Consider the following 13,188-nt stretch of genomic DNA (forward strand, 5'->3'; position numbering starts at 1 on the left):
CAGGACTTCTTATTTTTCCTTGTTGAACTTTATGATGTTCCTGTCAGCCCATTTCTCAACTTGTCAAGATTCCTCTGTATGGCAGCACAACCCCCGAGCATATCGGATACCCCTCTCAATTTGGTGTCATCAGCAAACATGCTCAGGGTACTCTGTGCCCCACCATCTATGTTGATGAAAAGTTGAACAGGACTGGACCAAGGGGCCCCCGGGGTCACTACTGGCTCCAAATAAACTTTTTGCTACTGATCAGCTCCCTGTGGGGTCACATTCAGACAGCTCTCAATCCACTGCACTGCTTGTCCAGTGGTACATTGACAACTTCTCTGTGGGGATATTAGGAGAGATGGTGTCAAAGGCCTCAGTGAAATAAGTAGTAAAAGTGTGTTGGGGAGGTTGGAGTTTCAGGCCATACAAGGACAAAGTAATGATCTGTACGGTGACTGATCCATGTCATAGTTGTGCAGGTGCCTGTGCATGAATTTTCTGTGCAGTCGTTAAGAAATGTGATAAAACGAAGCTTAGAGGCTGCAGAATGGGGTATTAGTTCTTGCTGTTTAATGATTAATATCTAAATTGGACTCAATTCAGTAGGGTTTTTTTTTTTACAAAATTAACCTCTTTTACTAACATACAGATTTAATGAACTTGAAAGTTTTTGAGTGGTGGCATTTATAATTTGTCACAAATTATTAAAATACTGCTGCGAAGGCATCACTCCTTTGACTGCTTCAGTTTTCTTGTCACGGTATGGCCTGTCAGATCAGACGAATTTGTAGACAAATTACTCTGGAAATCACTCTATAAATGTCATTTAACATTTTGCAGTTTGGGGACTTTTCATTTTTTAAGATGTCTGAAGACAGACATGTACATGCAATATGTAAGTAAACATGGACTAAACATCACAAATTACATTTAACAATATACCTGAAGCTCTGCCTTATGTAAAGGATAGCAAGCCAGTCCCCCCTAAATAATCTCAAGGATCTTTTCAGTAAATAATACGCATCAACCATCCTTAGTCTCCAGCAGCCACAGCAGAACAGAGGGTTCTGTATTATTCGAGATGCTCTGAGAAACTCTGGGAGTAATTATCTGAAACCTTTTATGTCACTGTGGTTCGTCTCGACTTTCGGAACTTCAGCGCCTTTCCCTGAGCACATGCGGTGCCCGGGGTACCCCGGGAAGCTCCCCGGCCTTTCAGCAGTGGATTCTTACAAATGCCGGCTCCGTGTGAGGAACGCGTGGTGATCCCGCGACCAGACGGGACAGAACCATTCACGGGACAGAACCATTCACGGGACAGAACCATTCACGGGGCAGAACCATTCACGCAGCTCCACGCAGCGCCCTAGGGCACACGGGTGGGAAGTGGAGCCTGGCAGGGACACACGAGCAGCAATCAGGGCAATAAACGTGGGCAGTAACTGCGTTTGTGCCGCGTATCTGGAGTGTTAACTAAGGATGGGTCCCCGGAGAGGCAGAGGAGGGCCATGTGCTGCTGGGCTGGGCTGGCCGAGTGCCCGGGTTCGGACGGAAATTAAGTGAATCTTGGGGTTTTCATGGAATTTCAGCTGGCGTTGGAACTGATCTCCTCCTTCCGGGCTGCTCGTCGGTGAGGTAGCGCAGCGCCCTGGAGGCCCGTGTGAGCAGCCGCGGCACAGCAAGGGTCAGCAAAGGCGGAGCACCGGACCGGGACCGCCCCCTCCCTCTTTGGGCCGCCGCCTCCGCCCCTCGCGCTGCTGCCGCTTTAAGATCCGGCGGGCAGTGCGCGTGACCCGTGGTGCACCGCGGCGGGCGCGCGCGCGTTGAGAGCGTGGCCGGTGTCCGCGCGCGCGGTGCAGCCGCTCGGTTCGAAGTTGGCGCCGGGCGCGATGCGGGGCTGAGGGGCCCGCACCGCCGCCCGCACCTCCCCTCCCCGCCGCAACCCCCTGCCGCCTCTCAGCCCCGCTTCTCGGCCGCTGCCGCCATGTCCGCGGGATTCTCCTTCGGCGCGGGGACCCTGGGCTCCGCGGCGGCCGCAGCCGCCGGAGCGGGAGGAGGAGGCGGAGGCGGGGGCTTCTCCTTCGGAGCCGCCACGTCGAGGTAACGCACCGACCCCAGTTCAGCTCGGCTCTGCCGCACGCTCCCGCCGCCAGGCTCCCGCGGCCCGGCCGGGCCCGACCTGGGCCCGAGGCCGCCGACGCTTGGTGGGCCTGGCCTGGGCTATGGCGCCCGTGGCGGGGCAGGCCCGGGGAGCCCGTGTGTGTGGGGGGGAGTGTGAGTGAGGGCGGGAGGAGGAAGCGCAGACCCTGGGCTGCGGGTCTCGGGGCCTCCCCGCCTGCCTCACTCCCCCCCCACTCGTGGGCCAAAGGGGCCTTGATGCGCGGAGGAAACGGCTTCACGCCGGGGCGCGGGGATGCCCCTCCTGCCTCCTCCGCTTCACGGCTGGCTGCGGAAATGTGGACGTAGTGTACCCTGTAGGGAGTGAGAAAAGGAGATGCTCCTCAAATTTTGCGTTATTTTGTCTTTGTCAAAGCAGGGTGTCTTCTTTCACGGTTATCTCTTTCTTAGTATAAAATGTGAATTACATTCCTGTTGAAGTGCCAGCCCAGCCTAAGCCTGAGTGTGCGGCATGGAGCTTGTTGATGTCAGTCCACACGTTCAAAAGTGAAATGCCTTTTGTTTGTTTGTTTGTTTGGGTTTTTTTACTTTCTTCGGAGTTGGGTGCAACCTTATCCTTTCAGCCAATATAACCTTGCGTTTGGTGTCGAGTGTCTTGGGGCTAAGGGAGAACTTTCCTGTCCTTCCATGTGCATGGGATGTAGCAGGCTCTGTACCAAAGCTATCGTTAGTATTTATGTTTCTTTAAAAACTAGGAAAGTCCTTGTTGCTGGTTTGGGGTTTTGTTTTGTTTTTTTGTTTTTTGTGTGGTGATTTTGTTTTGGTTTTTTTGTTGGTTGGTTGTTTTTCTCTCTTCTTCACACACTGTACTAGCAGAGATTGCTTTTTCTGACCTGCTTGCTCTTATGCCTCTGTTGAAGATTAGGGCTGTTGTAGCAGAGCTTTGCAACTGAGTTTTACCCAAATCTAATCAGAGGAAATTAATCACTAACTAAATGTACAGGGTAAGCCTACTTAAGGGAATTTCATCTGAAGCAGATATATTTTTGGTTTGGAAGCCAATGTGATAGGGGACAAGTTTTGAATTTTTTCTAACACTCTTTTGTTGTTGTGACAGCTGACATTTTTGTTACCTGTGCTTGGTTCTGTTTTTTGTTTCCACCTCCCCTATACTGAAGTTTATATGTAGTTAGTACAGCGTTCAACCTTCTTTTGCTTCATGCCTGTTTAATCACCTTCTTTCCTGTGATTAAAATGAGCAATGTTTAAATAATACTTTTTAATTCATTCTCTCAAACATACTGCCTGAAACAAGGAAACTTTTTTCTTGTTGATCTGCACCTATTAAAAACTGCTTATTAAATTTTTTTATTTCACTGTTCTTGTCAGGTTAAAAAAAACAAAACTAACAGGAGCTAACGTGGTACTCATTTTTAATTATGTATTTATTCTTATGAGCAGAATAAGTCCTCAGGGCTATTGGTCCAGGAGTATCACAGAAAAAGAAGTATTTTTAATAGCTGGATGATTTGTGGAAGAATCTTGAGCATCCCTGTGAGATGATTTGCTTGAGGACATGTCTGAAAATCTAAGGAGCTGTTAATTCTTCTGAGTTTGGTCTAAAACATTGACAGTTGTTGAGAAGAAAGGGGCTGTATTATTGATCAGTGTGACCAGTCAAAGATTATTTTCTGGTGGCCCAGAGCCTATGTGGGGTGCCAGCCTACAGAGTTCCTGAATTGCACCCATAGCAGTTCAGATCAGTGATCATTCATTACTCAGTGTTCTCTAAAGTGTGCTCTAGCCACATGCAATGCTTGTTCTAGTTTTGAAGTTAAAGCCAGAGGACCTGACCCTCTCTTCCTTCCATCTGTGGAGAGCAGGTAGTTCTGGCAAATGCTGTCTCTTGCTGTTAAAAACACTGCCATTGCTATATTTCTACATTTTGATTTCTTTCTACCTTAACAAAGAAAATTCAATTGTGTTTCCACAGTGGTGTTTATTTGTGTATTTTGGACCATAGATTTCTTCTACTGGAATACTGAAACAAGAAGAATTTTCAGGGAAAAATCATTTTTATACTGGAAAAAGATGAAAAACATAAGCTCTCAACTAGTAGAAGCACTGTGTTACATTTTAAGAGTACAAGCAATTAGATCATGGTGCTCTAGCTTGGTATGTTGAAATTTTAGGAATGAAGAAAGCTGAAATGCTTTGGCTCCAGTGGAGTGGGACAATTAGTCAGTCTGTGTTCTTCTGAACTTGGCTGCTCTGTTTCCTCAGTTGCTTCTTGAAGAATTACTCACTCTCAGCTTTTGAACTTGCAGCCAACAATTGTGGGGTTGACAAGATCACTTTTGTAGATATTTTGAAAACTTGCATAACTTAACTATAATTATTAAAAAAAAAAATTACATTTGATTAAAAATATACCTTAGTGTTTAATTTGTTAAGCCTTGAAGTTTGCTTTCATATAAAAAGTGATAGGTGAGGGAACAGGGTGAGAATACTGAACACCTGAAACGTTTCTTGACAGCTGTTATCCTGAAGTCTGTGTTGCATTTTGTTTCAGTCTTATTGTTGTACGGATGCAAAATGTCTAAGTTAATAAATTTTACCTACTTCCTAGAAAAGTTTATAAACAGAAGCAGGAAGTTGACAAAAAATAATTTATTTGTGGCAATTTAAGAACTTTTTATTCTGGCTTCTATTATATATAATTTCATTGATTAGAGATTAATTATTTTATTCCTGCACGTCTTGTGCAATAACAGTGCATTCTCTGCTAAATGTAAAATTTATTCTGTATTTGCCAGGAAATTTCTAAAATGTGTACTTAAAATAAATAAGAGGCTTGATTTTCTTGGTAATGACTCATCTCTGATTCTCTCCCTTCATCTGTGGAAATAGCTCTGGAAGTTTATTTTTGTATAAAGTATACAGTCAGAAAAGAAAGAAGTGTGTTAGGCGTGGGACTGCTATAGGTTGCACCTGTGGGGAAGGATACTCATGTATCAGTGTGCTTTGGTGGTAAGATAGGGCAAAGTTTTGTTGTTGATGATTGTGTGTCCGTGCTTATTATCACTTTAGAATGAAATAAAGTAATGTCAGTTGGGATTTCTGACCATAGATATTTAACTGGACTTGCAACCTGCTTTGAAAAGCAGCCTGTTTGTTTGTTTCACTCTTTGTGCTGCCAATAGCATTTGTTCTTTCATTTCAGTAGTTCAGGGAGAATAATTAGGCAGAACTAATGAGATGATACACCTGAGATGTTCAAATTTCCCACTGGTCTAGCAGGATGTATCAGATCACCAAAAAGCTGAACAAATCCTGGAGTTAGTGTCAGGGAAGCTGTGGGAGTTCTGTAGAAGGAAAAAAGGAGAGGTTTTTTTCTTTGGTGGCAGCAAGCTTGGTTTCTGTCTTGTCCAGCTGTGTTCTGTGTGGTCTGAGAAAATGAATGGTGGTTTGGGAAAGAAACTGAAGTAAGGCAGGGGTGGCTTTATTTTGGAAAATAATTATTGCTAATAGTCTTATTTTGTAATAGCTCAACAGGAGGACTTAATTTTGGAACTCTGGGCTCTTCCACTGCTACAGCAACTACATCAGCTCCTTCAGTGGGCTTTGGGAGTGGACTTTTTGGATCAAAACCCACCACTGGCTTTACTCTAGGAGGCACCAGCACAGGTAGAAAAACTCTTTTACAGCAGAAATTTGAATCAGCATTGACTAAGCTACATTGTCTGTGCACAAAAACTGGGTCTTCATCATGTGCTTGCATTTTTTTACCATAGTTCTGTAGCTCAGAGTATTGTTTATGTAGCTTTGTAAAAAGGCTTCATTGAACAAATTAACAGGTCATTAAATGAGACCTGCTGCATTAAATGTGCTGCAGAAACACAGATGCAGCTATCAAAAAACTATGCCTGAGCCTATGTGCACATTGTTCCATAATTTGAAGCCTGTAAGTCTTAAACCTTCATCCAGATGATCAAAATAATAATTTAAGATTGAGGTATATTTTGATCTGAAAAATACTTTAAAACATTGTGAGATATTTGGTATTTGTAATGTGATACTTTAATCTTGCAGGTGTAAATGTTTCTGGGTTTGTTGTTTGGTTTTTTTAATGTTAGCAATATGCATGAAGAAATTTGTTATTTTGTTAAGTATCTAGATCAGGCTATGAACATACAGATTCTTGTAAGAATATTGGAATGTAAAAGAACTTTTCTGAGTGAAGGTTTGTGGGTTTTGTTTTGTTTTTCAGCCATCATGACACATAACCTAATGAATTTCGTTTTGGCTCTTTTATATTTGACAAAATGGTCTCTTTTTTTCCTGTACATCTGTATGAGTGGATAGGTGTCATTTTAAGAACCAACATATTAGAAATAAATTTACTAGGAGAGTGAAAGCTTGTTTTACTGTGTTTGGATACATTTGGTTAATTTTCTTCTAACTCTGTGATTCTTTTGGTCTTCTAATCAGAAGTTTTCTAAAATACAAAATGGCATAACAGTGTGTTTAAAATAATCTCTTTAAATTACCAGTCTGGCAGAAACCCTAAACCAAGAAACAGAATTTTACAAAGACTTTGGATCTCTAATCCTCTTTATTACACTGCAAATCTCCTGGTTTACATGCTAATGTTATATACTGCCATATGGCTGAAAAAAATACTTGCCAGAATTACTAGTTTCCTTATTTTTGTTTACCTTCATTTGTTTTAAATTTGAAAAACACTTTGCTATACTGCTGTGTTAACATCAGTTTCATTGTTAGCAGATTCTTATGAAGAGAAATCATGTTTTTGAAGTCCTTTGATTTGTGCTGAGATACTGTTACCTGTGTTTTGTTTCATGTTTTTTGCTATTGTAACTGCTCTGGTCTTCAATTACTGTTCTTATTCTGTTGATGTTTTTTTATTATTATTATTGAAGCAGGAACAGCAACAACTATTGCTACAGGACTGACATTAGGTAAGGGTCTAATTTGGCTTTTGGTGTTACACAAGGGAAAAAAAAATCGGGTCTGTCTTGTACTGTAGAAAGTGAGTGGTCATATGTGAGCCTTTTCCCCATAATAATTGCAGTCTCATTTGCTGCCCAATGTTAAGGCTGTGAACCAGAGTGGAGCCCTGCAGTTCTGGGTATTGTTACTTGTCCTTAAAGGATTAATCCATTCCTGTTTGGCAGTGACTGTGGTCATAGTGAAGAGTTATACTTTGTATTTATGTCATCCTAATCAGTCTCGGCCTTCAGCAGAGGGGAGGTACAATGCCTTATCAGATAATTCTTCATACAGAATTTCTTGCTTTTATGAACTTTATGTGAACAGATCTATTTGGTAGTTACCTCTTTTAAAAGAATAAAGAGGGTATATCTGGGAAAGGATCTTGAAAATATTTTACTTTTGTTTCTCTGATCCATCTTCAGAGACCTTTTTTCAGATATCATTAGAAATACAGGAATATGTGGGTAGTTGCAGGTGTTGTTTCCTTTTTAAACATCAGCAACTGAGCAGCGGAGAAACTGAACTGGAGTATCACAAATCCTGGGGTGTGGGCTTGGTGCTACAATACATACAGTAGTTCAAGAACTTGGGAAGCTATGCTGTAAATAGGAAAAAATTGTGTTGGATTAAGAAGCAAATGAAATGGGTACAAGAAGGGAGGAGCAGCAGCAAACTTGGGAAAGACTGTGTTGCAGAATAACACATGGCAGTCGGTACCATGCAAGTGTTTTTGTAGTAGCTGTATCAAATTATATCATCCAAAAGAGTCACACAGCAGTTCCTGAGAAGTGCTTCTTATGCTTTGCTATTGTGGTTTGTATGTGTATCTGCACATTCCTCTTTTATTTTGAAATACAGATCCTAGAGTGTAAAAGGTATTGCTGTGAAAACAGCAGGTGGTGGAAGCTTTATTTGCTTGAAAATTTTTCAAATGCAAAGTTTTGGGGAATAATATTTCAACATTTTTCTTGTTTAAAAACTGAAAGGCTACATGCATACATTCTGGTATGCACTTCCAATTGAGAATTTTAAGTGTGTATTTTGAGTAGTATTGCTTATAGCTTGATCTACCAGTGCTTTGGTGATTCTATCAGATGCTCTTGGTGAAAGCTGTTATTTTTACTCTTATACGTATTACCACTAGATAGAGTCATTAGTTCATGATTAAAGCCTATTGGACTGTTAGGAATCCTGGACAAAAATGTCTACAGTTCTGTAGAGCTCTGTCTGTAGAGCTTTGATAATTTATCTGAAAGTGCTATGTGAATACTTTATTTGATGCATGTGGTGTTGCATCCTGTGGTGCTCATGATGGTTAAATGGTAATAGATGAGAAAAGGTGAATTGAGCATTGATTCTCAGTGTTCTGAGAGTGATAATTGCTTTTTGATTTCTTTTAGGGACACCTGCCACCACATCAGCAGCTACCACAGGCTTTAGTTTAGGTTTCAACAAACCTGCAGGTTCAGCCACTCCATTTGCTTTACCTGCTACTTCTACCTCAGCAAGTGGCCTATCCTTATCATCTGCTCTTACATCAACTCCTGCAGCAGGTAAAAAAGTGCTTGGGGATTTTTGGGTTTTGTGGGGTGTTTTTGTTTGGGTTTTTTGTTTGTTTTTTCAACAATAAAACTTCATGGTAAAGCAGTTCTATGCTGTATGTCTTTCTAGTATTTACAAAGTCTTGTGGTCCTCAATAAGAGGGTTCATTGTGTATTTGGGTACCCTAATACAGATAGCTTTATGTTTGTCTAGAGGTTAGTCAGGGATTCAGGCAGCATCTAATCTAACTAATTAGAGGTCTAGCAAGAGCTGGTTAGTCACGTAAAATATTTTTTTGTCATTTCCAAGCCCACTGAATGTTGATAGCTTCCTATACATGCAGCTGAAAAGTCTGGAAAATGTCTGTATTTTTGTTTAGATGTCCTGAAATGGTTAACTAGTCGTGGGGAAAAAGGTTTTAACAGTCTAGTCCTGATACTGGCTCATACCTGCCATCATAATGAACTCAGCTAAACTGCACAATGTGTAATGATAATTAAGACTTAATTTTTCTTAACTTCAGGAGCCTGTATTTGAGCTCAGCTGTCTGTGTCCTATGTCCCTTTATGCCTATGGCTTTTCTTTACTCAGTTCTTCCCTGACCTACCCAAAGATGGGATGCTTAATCCCAGAAGAAGGCTCATGCTTTGGAACGTGAAGGAAATGTTCTTGTATCTTCTGTCTTGTGTAAAATATTTTAATGTTTCACATAAAACATTAATGTTTTAATATAAAAGGTCAATAGCACTTGTTATATCTGTTACACTGTAAAATAAATTCTGTGCCAGGTTCTAGGTCCGCTGGTGTTTTGGGGGGACTCTCAAAATTTGTTTAGTTGAAAGTAAGAACTAATAAAGATTATGTTCTAGAACGAAATCATGCATAATTCAAAAGTCTCTATGGCTTTGGGAAATCCCAGGAAAATAAAAACCATGATTGAGCTTATTACCCAATTAGGATAAAGATGCTGTTCATACCTTTCAGTTATTTCAGATTGTCTGGATGTATTGAAATGCAGTGTCTGCATGAAGTTGGTTTGCTTTCTCTGCAGGAACTACTGGGTTTACATTAAATTTGGGTGGCACGACTGCTCCAACTACAACTGCCTCCACAGGCCTTTCCTTAGGAGGAGCCTTAGCAGGTTTAGGAGGTTCACTCTTCCAGAATACAAGCACAGCAGCAACAGGTGAAAGTTGCTTCAGTTTTTTCCTCCTTCTCTCTGAAATGATTGGTATTTAATGTGTGATTATATAAATTCATAATATAAGAATTAGTTTGTCTAATTCTTAACACTGTGGACGTGTAATTTTTAAGTGTTACAGTTAAGAACAATGTTGATATTCTAGGGCAATAAAAATAAAATCTGAAATAGTTGCCTTCTTTCTTGTTCTTAAATTCACTTTTACTTGACAATTTTTATAAAAGATGACAGCATGGGGAAATTTTTCTTTGCCATAGTTGACTGAAGCAAGTTGATCATAATGGGAGAGGGCAGTGAAACAAAAGTATCTCCTTTTACTGTGGAGGAGTTAACAGCTCTCTGTTTTAATCTGGCTTTTGGTCTGAATGAAATCTGTTCCTACTGTCACTTTGACTTCTGTCCTTCTCAGCTGTAGTGGAAAACTTTGTTGCACTGTGTTGCAGTCTTGGTAACATTGCTCTTAAGTACATTTCTGTTTCATTTAGAGTTTAAAATGCTGCTGTTAAGTTAGCTATCTAATTAGCTGCCTCGTAATGGGAAGAAATGACATAAACCGTGTGTGTACAGGTGCATGAGACTTCATGCAATGTTTCCTCTGTTTAATTTGCATAGGTTAAAATCCAAATGTGGTAAATGGGCACTGAAACTGCGAGAAAGATTTTATGTGCTTTTAGTTTAAAATAAGTTTTAATTATCAACATTTTAAATACAGAAAATCTGTTTGGATTTTTTAAAGGACTTGGGCAGAATTCATTGAGTTTAACTCTTGGGACAACTGCAGCTCCTTCCACTACTGCCAATGAAGGTCTTGGTGGCATTGATTTTAGTAGTTCTTCAGACAAAAAGAGTAAGTTTCTTTAAAAAAATTCTTTAATTTTAATTTACAAAATTATCAGAGCACTTCAGCAAAGACACTGTTCAATTGTGTTAGAAATGTGGAATTGAAGCCAGAAACATTTAACTTCTCTCAACCCCCTGCTCACATTTCACTTCATTGCATTCTTGGATATTGTGCTTGTATAGAAGAACAAGATTTTTGGTTGCAAATGAAATGTAAATTAAATTTATTTATTTAGAATAAGTATAAAACAATACCAGGATCTAAACCCTTTAGGTTTTTGCAAGTGAAGACTCATAAGACTGTTTGCTGAAAAGCTGTTAGTTATCTAAACAGCTTTATGTCAAATAGCCACTAGAGGGGAGAAGCAGAGTTATTTTTAAGTAGAACATGTAAGTAGTCAGTAAGCAGTGATGTCTTCAGTTCCATAAAAGCTCATTCATTATTGAACTTAATGGAGTAGCAGAATTCTTAGTGAAGTCCCATGAACAAACTTTAATTGCATTTATATTTTAGAGGAGACTGATATTGCTGTATTGAACACTTGAGTCTTTTGTGGGTGCAGGTCTAAGTGAGTTGTGGTTGCATAAGCAGGAAGAAATTCTTGTGCAACTCCAGGTGTTTATGTATTAGTAGTGACTTGTATAGTGACACAAGTTGTTTGTCAAGTTGTGCCAACACAAGTTGTGCCAAGAAATTAGCCTCTCAACTGTTGAACCATCATTTTTTAAAAATATATTTTATCTGTGAAGGTGGATTAAATTAAAACCATTCTTTTATGGTTACCCTAGTCTGTTCTCACCAGGAGAAATCAAGCAGATTATTGTCACTAGTGCTTCCCTAAAATCTCGTTCAGGTTGTTTTGTATGTTCTTCAAAGTTTTATTTCTGACCTGGAATTTTTTTTCTAGGTGACAAAACTGGAACAAGACCCGAGTAAGTGTTCAGATTTTCTTTGCGTTCGATGTCTTATTAAAAAACAGCTGAACTAAATATGTTGGCTTTTCTCCTGCCTTTGATCCTAAAAAAAAAGGAATAAATGTACCTGGCCAGCTTTTGCATTGTGGGCAATTTAGTAATAGTGGTTTGTAACTTTGAACGCTGCAATTCTCCCATCAAGTGTGATTTCATCTGGTATCCACTATAGACTGATCATGGTGTCTGAGAATGGTCTCTGGAAATGGGTACAGTGCTTTCACCACAGGCTTGGACCTGGCATAGTACCTGTGTGCATTAATTCAAATCTTTGCTAGTTGTGGCATACAGTAGGTGCAAAAAACTTACCAGTCACTTGAATGTTTTCATAATATTTAGTAGCAGTTCAAAAATGTTTGGCAGTATTAAAGCACCACCTAAGCATGCTTTGTATCTTGTAGGGATAGCAAAGCCCTAAAGGATGAAAATCTACCTCCAGTAATCTGTCAAGATGTAGAAAATCTACAGTAAGTAGTGTTTTTCATTTTTGATTGTTGAATAGTTAGAGTATTGTATGTTGTCTGATGCTCTTTGACAGATTCTGCTGCATGCAGCATAACCAACTAGCCCAAGGCCTTTTGGCCAGGCCTGGGAGCAGCAGGTGGATAGTTCTAGTAGCTGAAGTTTTAGGTTGTTTTATTTTTTCAGCCTCACTTTCATGCATTAACACATACTGATGCATAACAAATATACTCATAGTATCTGTTTCATCTCTCCCTGGAAGTATTAAGCCTGTTGCACATGCATAGAAAGTGTTGAACCTTATGTCCATAACTGCATGTGGATTGTGCAGCTCATATAGACCAGAGAGAATGGCTGAAGACCCTTTCCTCAGGCAGGAAGGAGGCAAGCTGTAAACTAGTCAAAGAGGTTGTATGTCACTGTATTAATGATTTCAAAGTAGTAATTACTTTAACATAGTTACTGTGTATTTTAGTATATACATAAAAATTAAATTGTATGTATATATACAATGTCAGGATTCAGCATAACATGTTTCAGCACTTGGTATTTAAATTCAGGGTTGTGGGGGTTTTTTTGTTTTGGTTGTTTGCTTTTGGGTTTTGTTTGGGTTTTTTTGTTTTTTTCACAGTACTAGCATTCTAGGACCTAAGGTACTGTTATGCTATATGGTAATTCTACTGTTCAGTACTTAAATTTTGGAAAAATTTATAGCTATTTAAATAATGTGACCTGAAGGTAAACACATTGATCTGGTTCAATATTTAGTTTTTCTTTTCTACCCCTATCTTTTTTCCTTTCCCAGGAAATTTGTGAAAGAACAAAAACAAGTTCAGGAAGAAATCAGTAGAATGTCCTCTAAAGCAATGCTTAAAGTACAAGAAGACATTAAAGCTTTGAAACAACTTCTGTCTGTAGTTGCCAGTGGATTACAGAGAAACACTCTTAATATTGACAAGTTGAAGGTGGAAACTGCTCAGGTATAATTGAATATAAGTTTTGGTGACTTGAGTTTGTGTGTTGATTATTTCATATATTTTAACTATCCT

General features: G+C 39.8%; 1 protein-coding gene across 7 annotated transcripts in view; it reads left to right on the plus strand.

Annotated features, from left to right (window-relative positions):
- Positions 1 to 1,784: 1,784 nt before the first annotated feature.
- Positions 1,785 to 13,188, plus strand: part of NUP58 (nucleoporin 58) — a 39,339-nt gene continuing 27,935 nt past the window's right edge. Inside the window, exons 1-9 of one of the 7 annotated variants that reach the window (XM_071736152.1) lie at positions 1,785 to 2,088; positions 5,654 to 5,793; positions 7,050 to 7,088; positions 8,523 to 8,675; positions 9,716 to 9,850; positions 10,578 to 10,712; positions 11,614 to 11,638; positions 12,079 to 12,144; positions 12,945 to 13,119. In XM_071736152.1, coding sequence (XP_071592253.1) covers positions 1,973 to 2,088; positions 5,654 to 5,793; positions 7,050 to 7,088; positions 8,523 to 8,675; positions 9,716 to 9,850; positions 10,578 to 10,712; positions 11,614 to 11,638; positions 12,079 to 12,144; positions 12,945 to 13,119 — 984 coding nt within the window. In that variant the 5' untranslated portion in view covers positions 1,785 to 1,972. The remainder of the gene's footprint in view (positions 2,089 to 5,653; positions 5,794 to 7,049; positions 7,089 to 8,522; positions 8,676 to 9,715; positions 9,851 to 10,577; positions 10,713 to 11,613; positions 11,639 to 12,078; positions 12,145 to 12,944; positions 13,120 to 13,188) is intronic. The other 6 variants (XM_071736102.1, XM_071736113.1, XM_071736143.1 and 3 more) reach the window with 6 other exon arrangements.

The sequence above is a fragment of the Heliangelus exortis genome, chromosome 1 (assembly GCF_036169615.1).
Source record: "Heliangelus exortis chromosome 1, bHelExo1.hap1, whole genome shotgun sequence".
Taxonomy (NCBI): Eukaryota; Metazoa; Chordata; class Aves; order Apodiformes; family Trochilidae; genus Heliangelus; species Heliangelus exortis.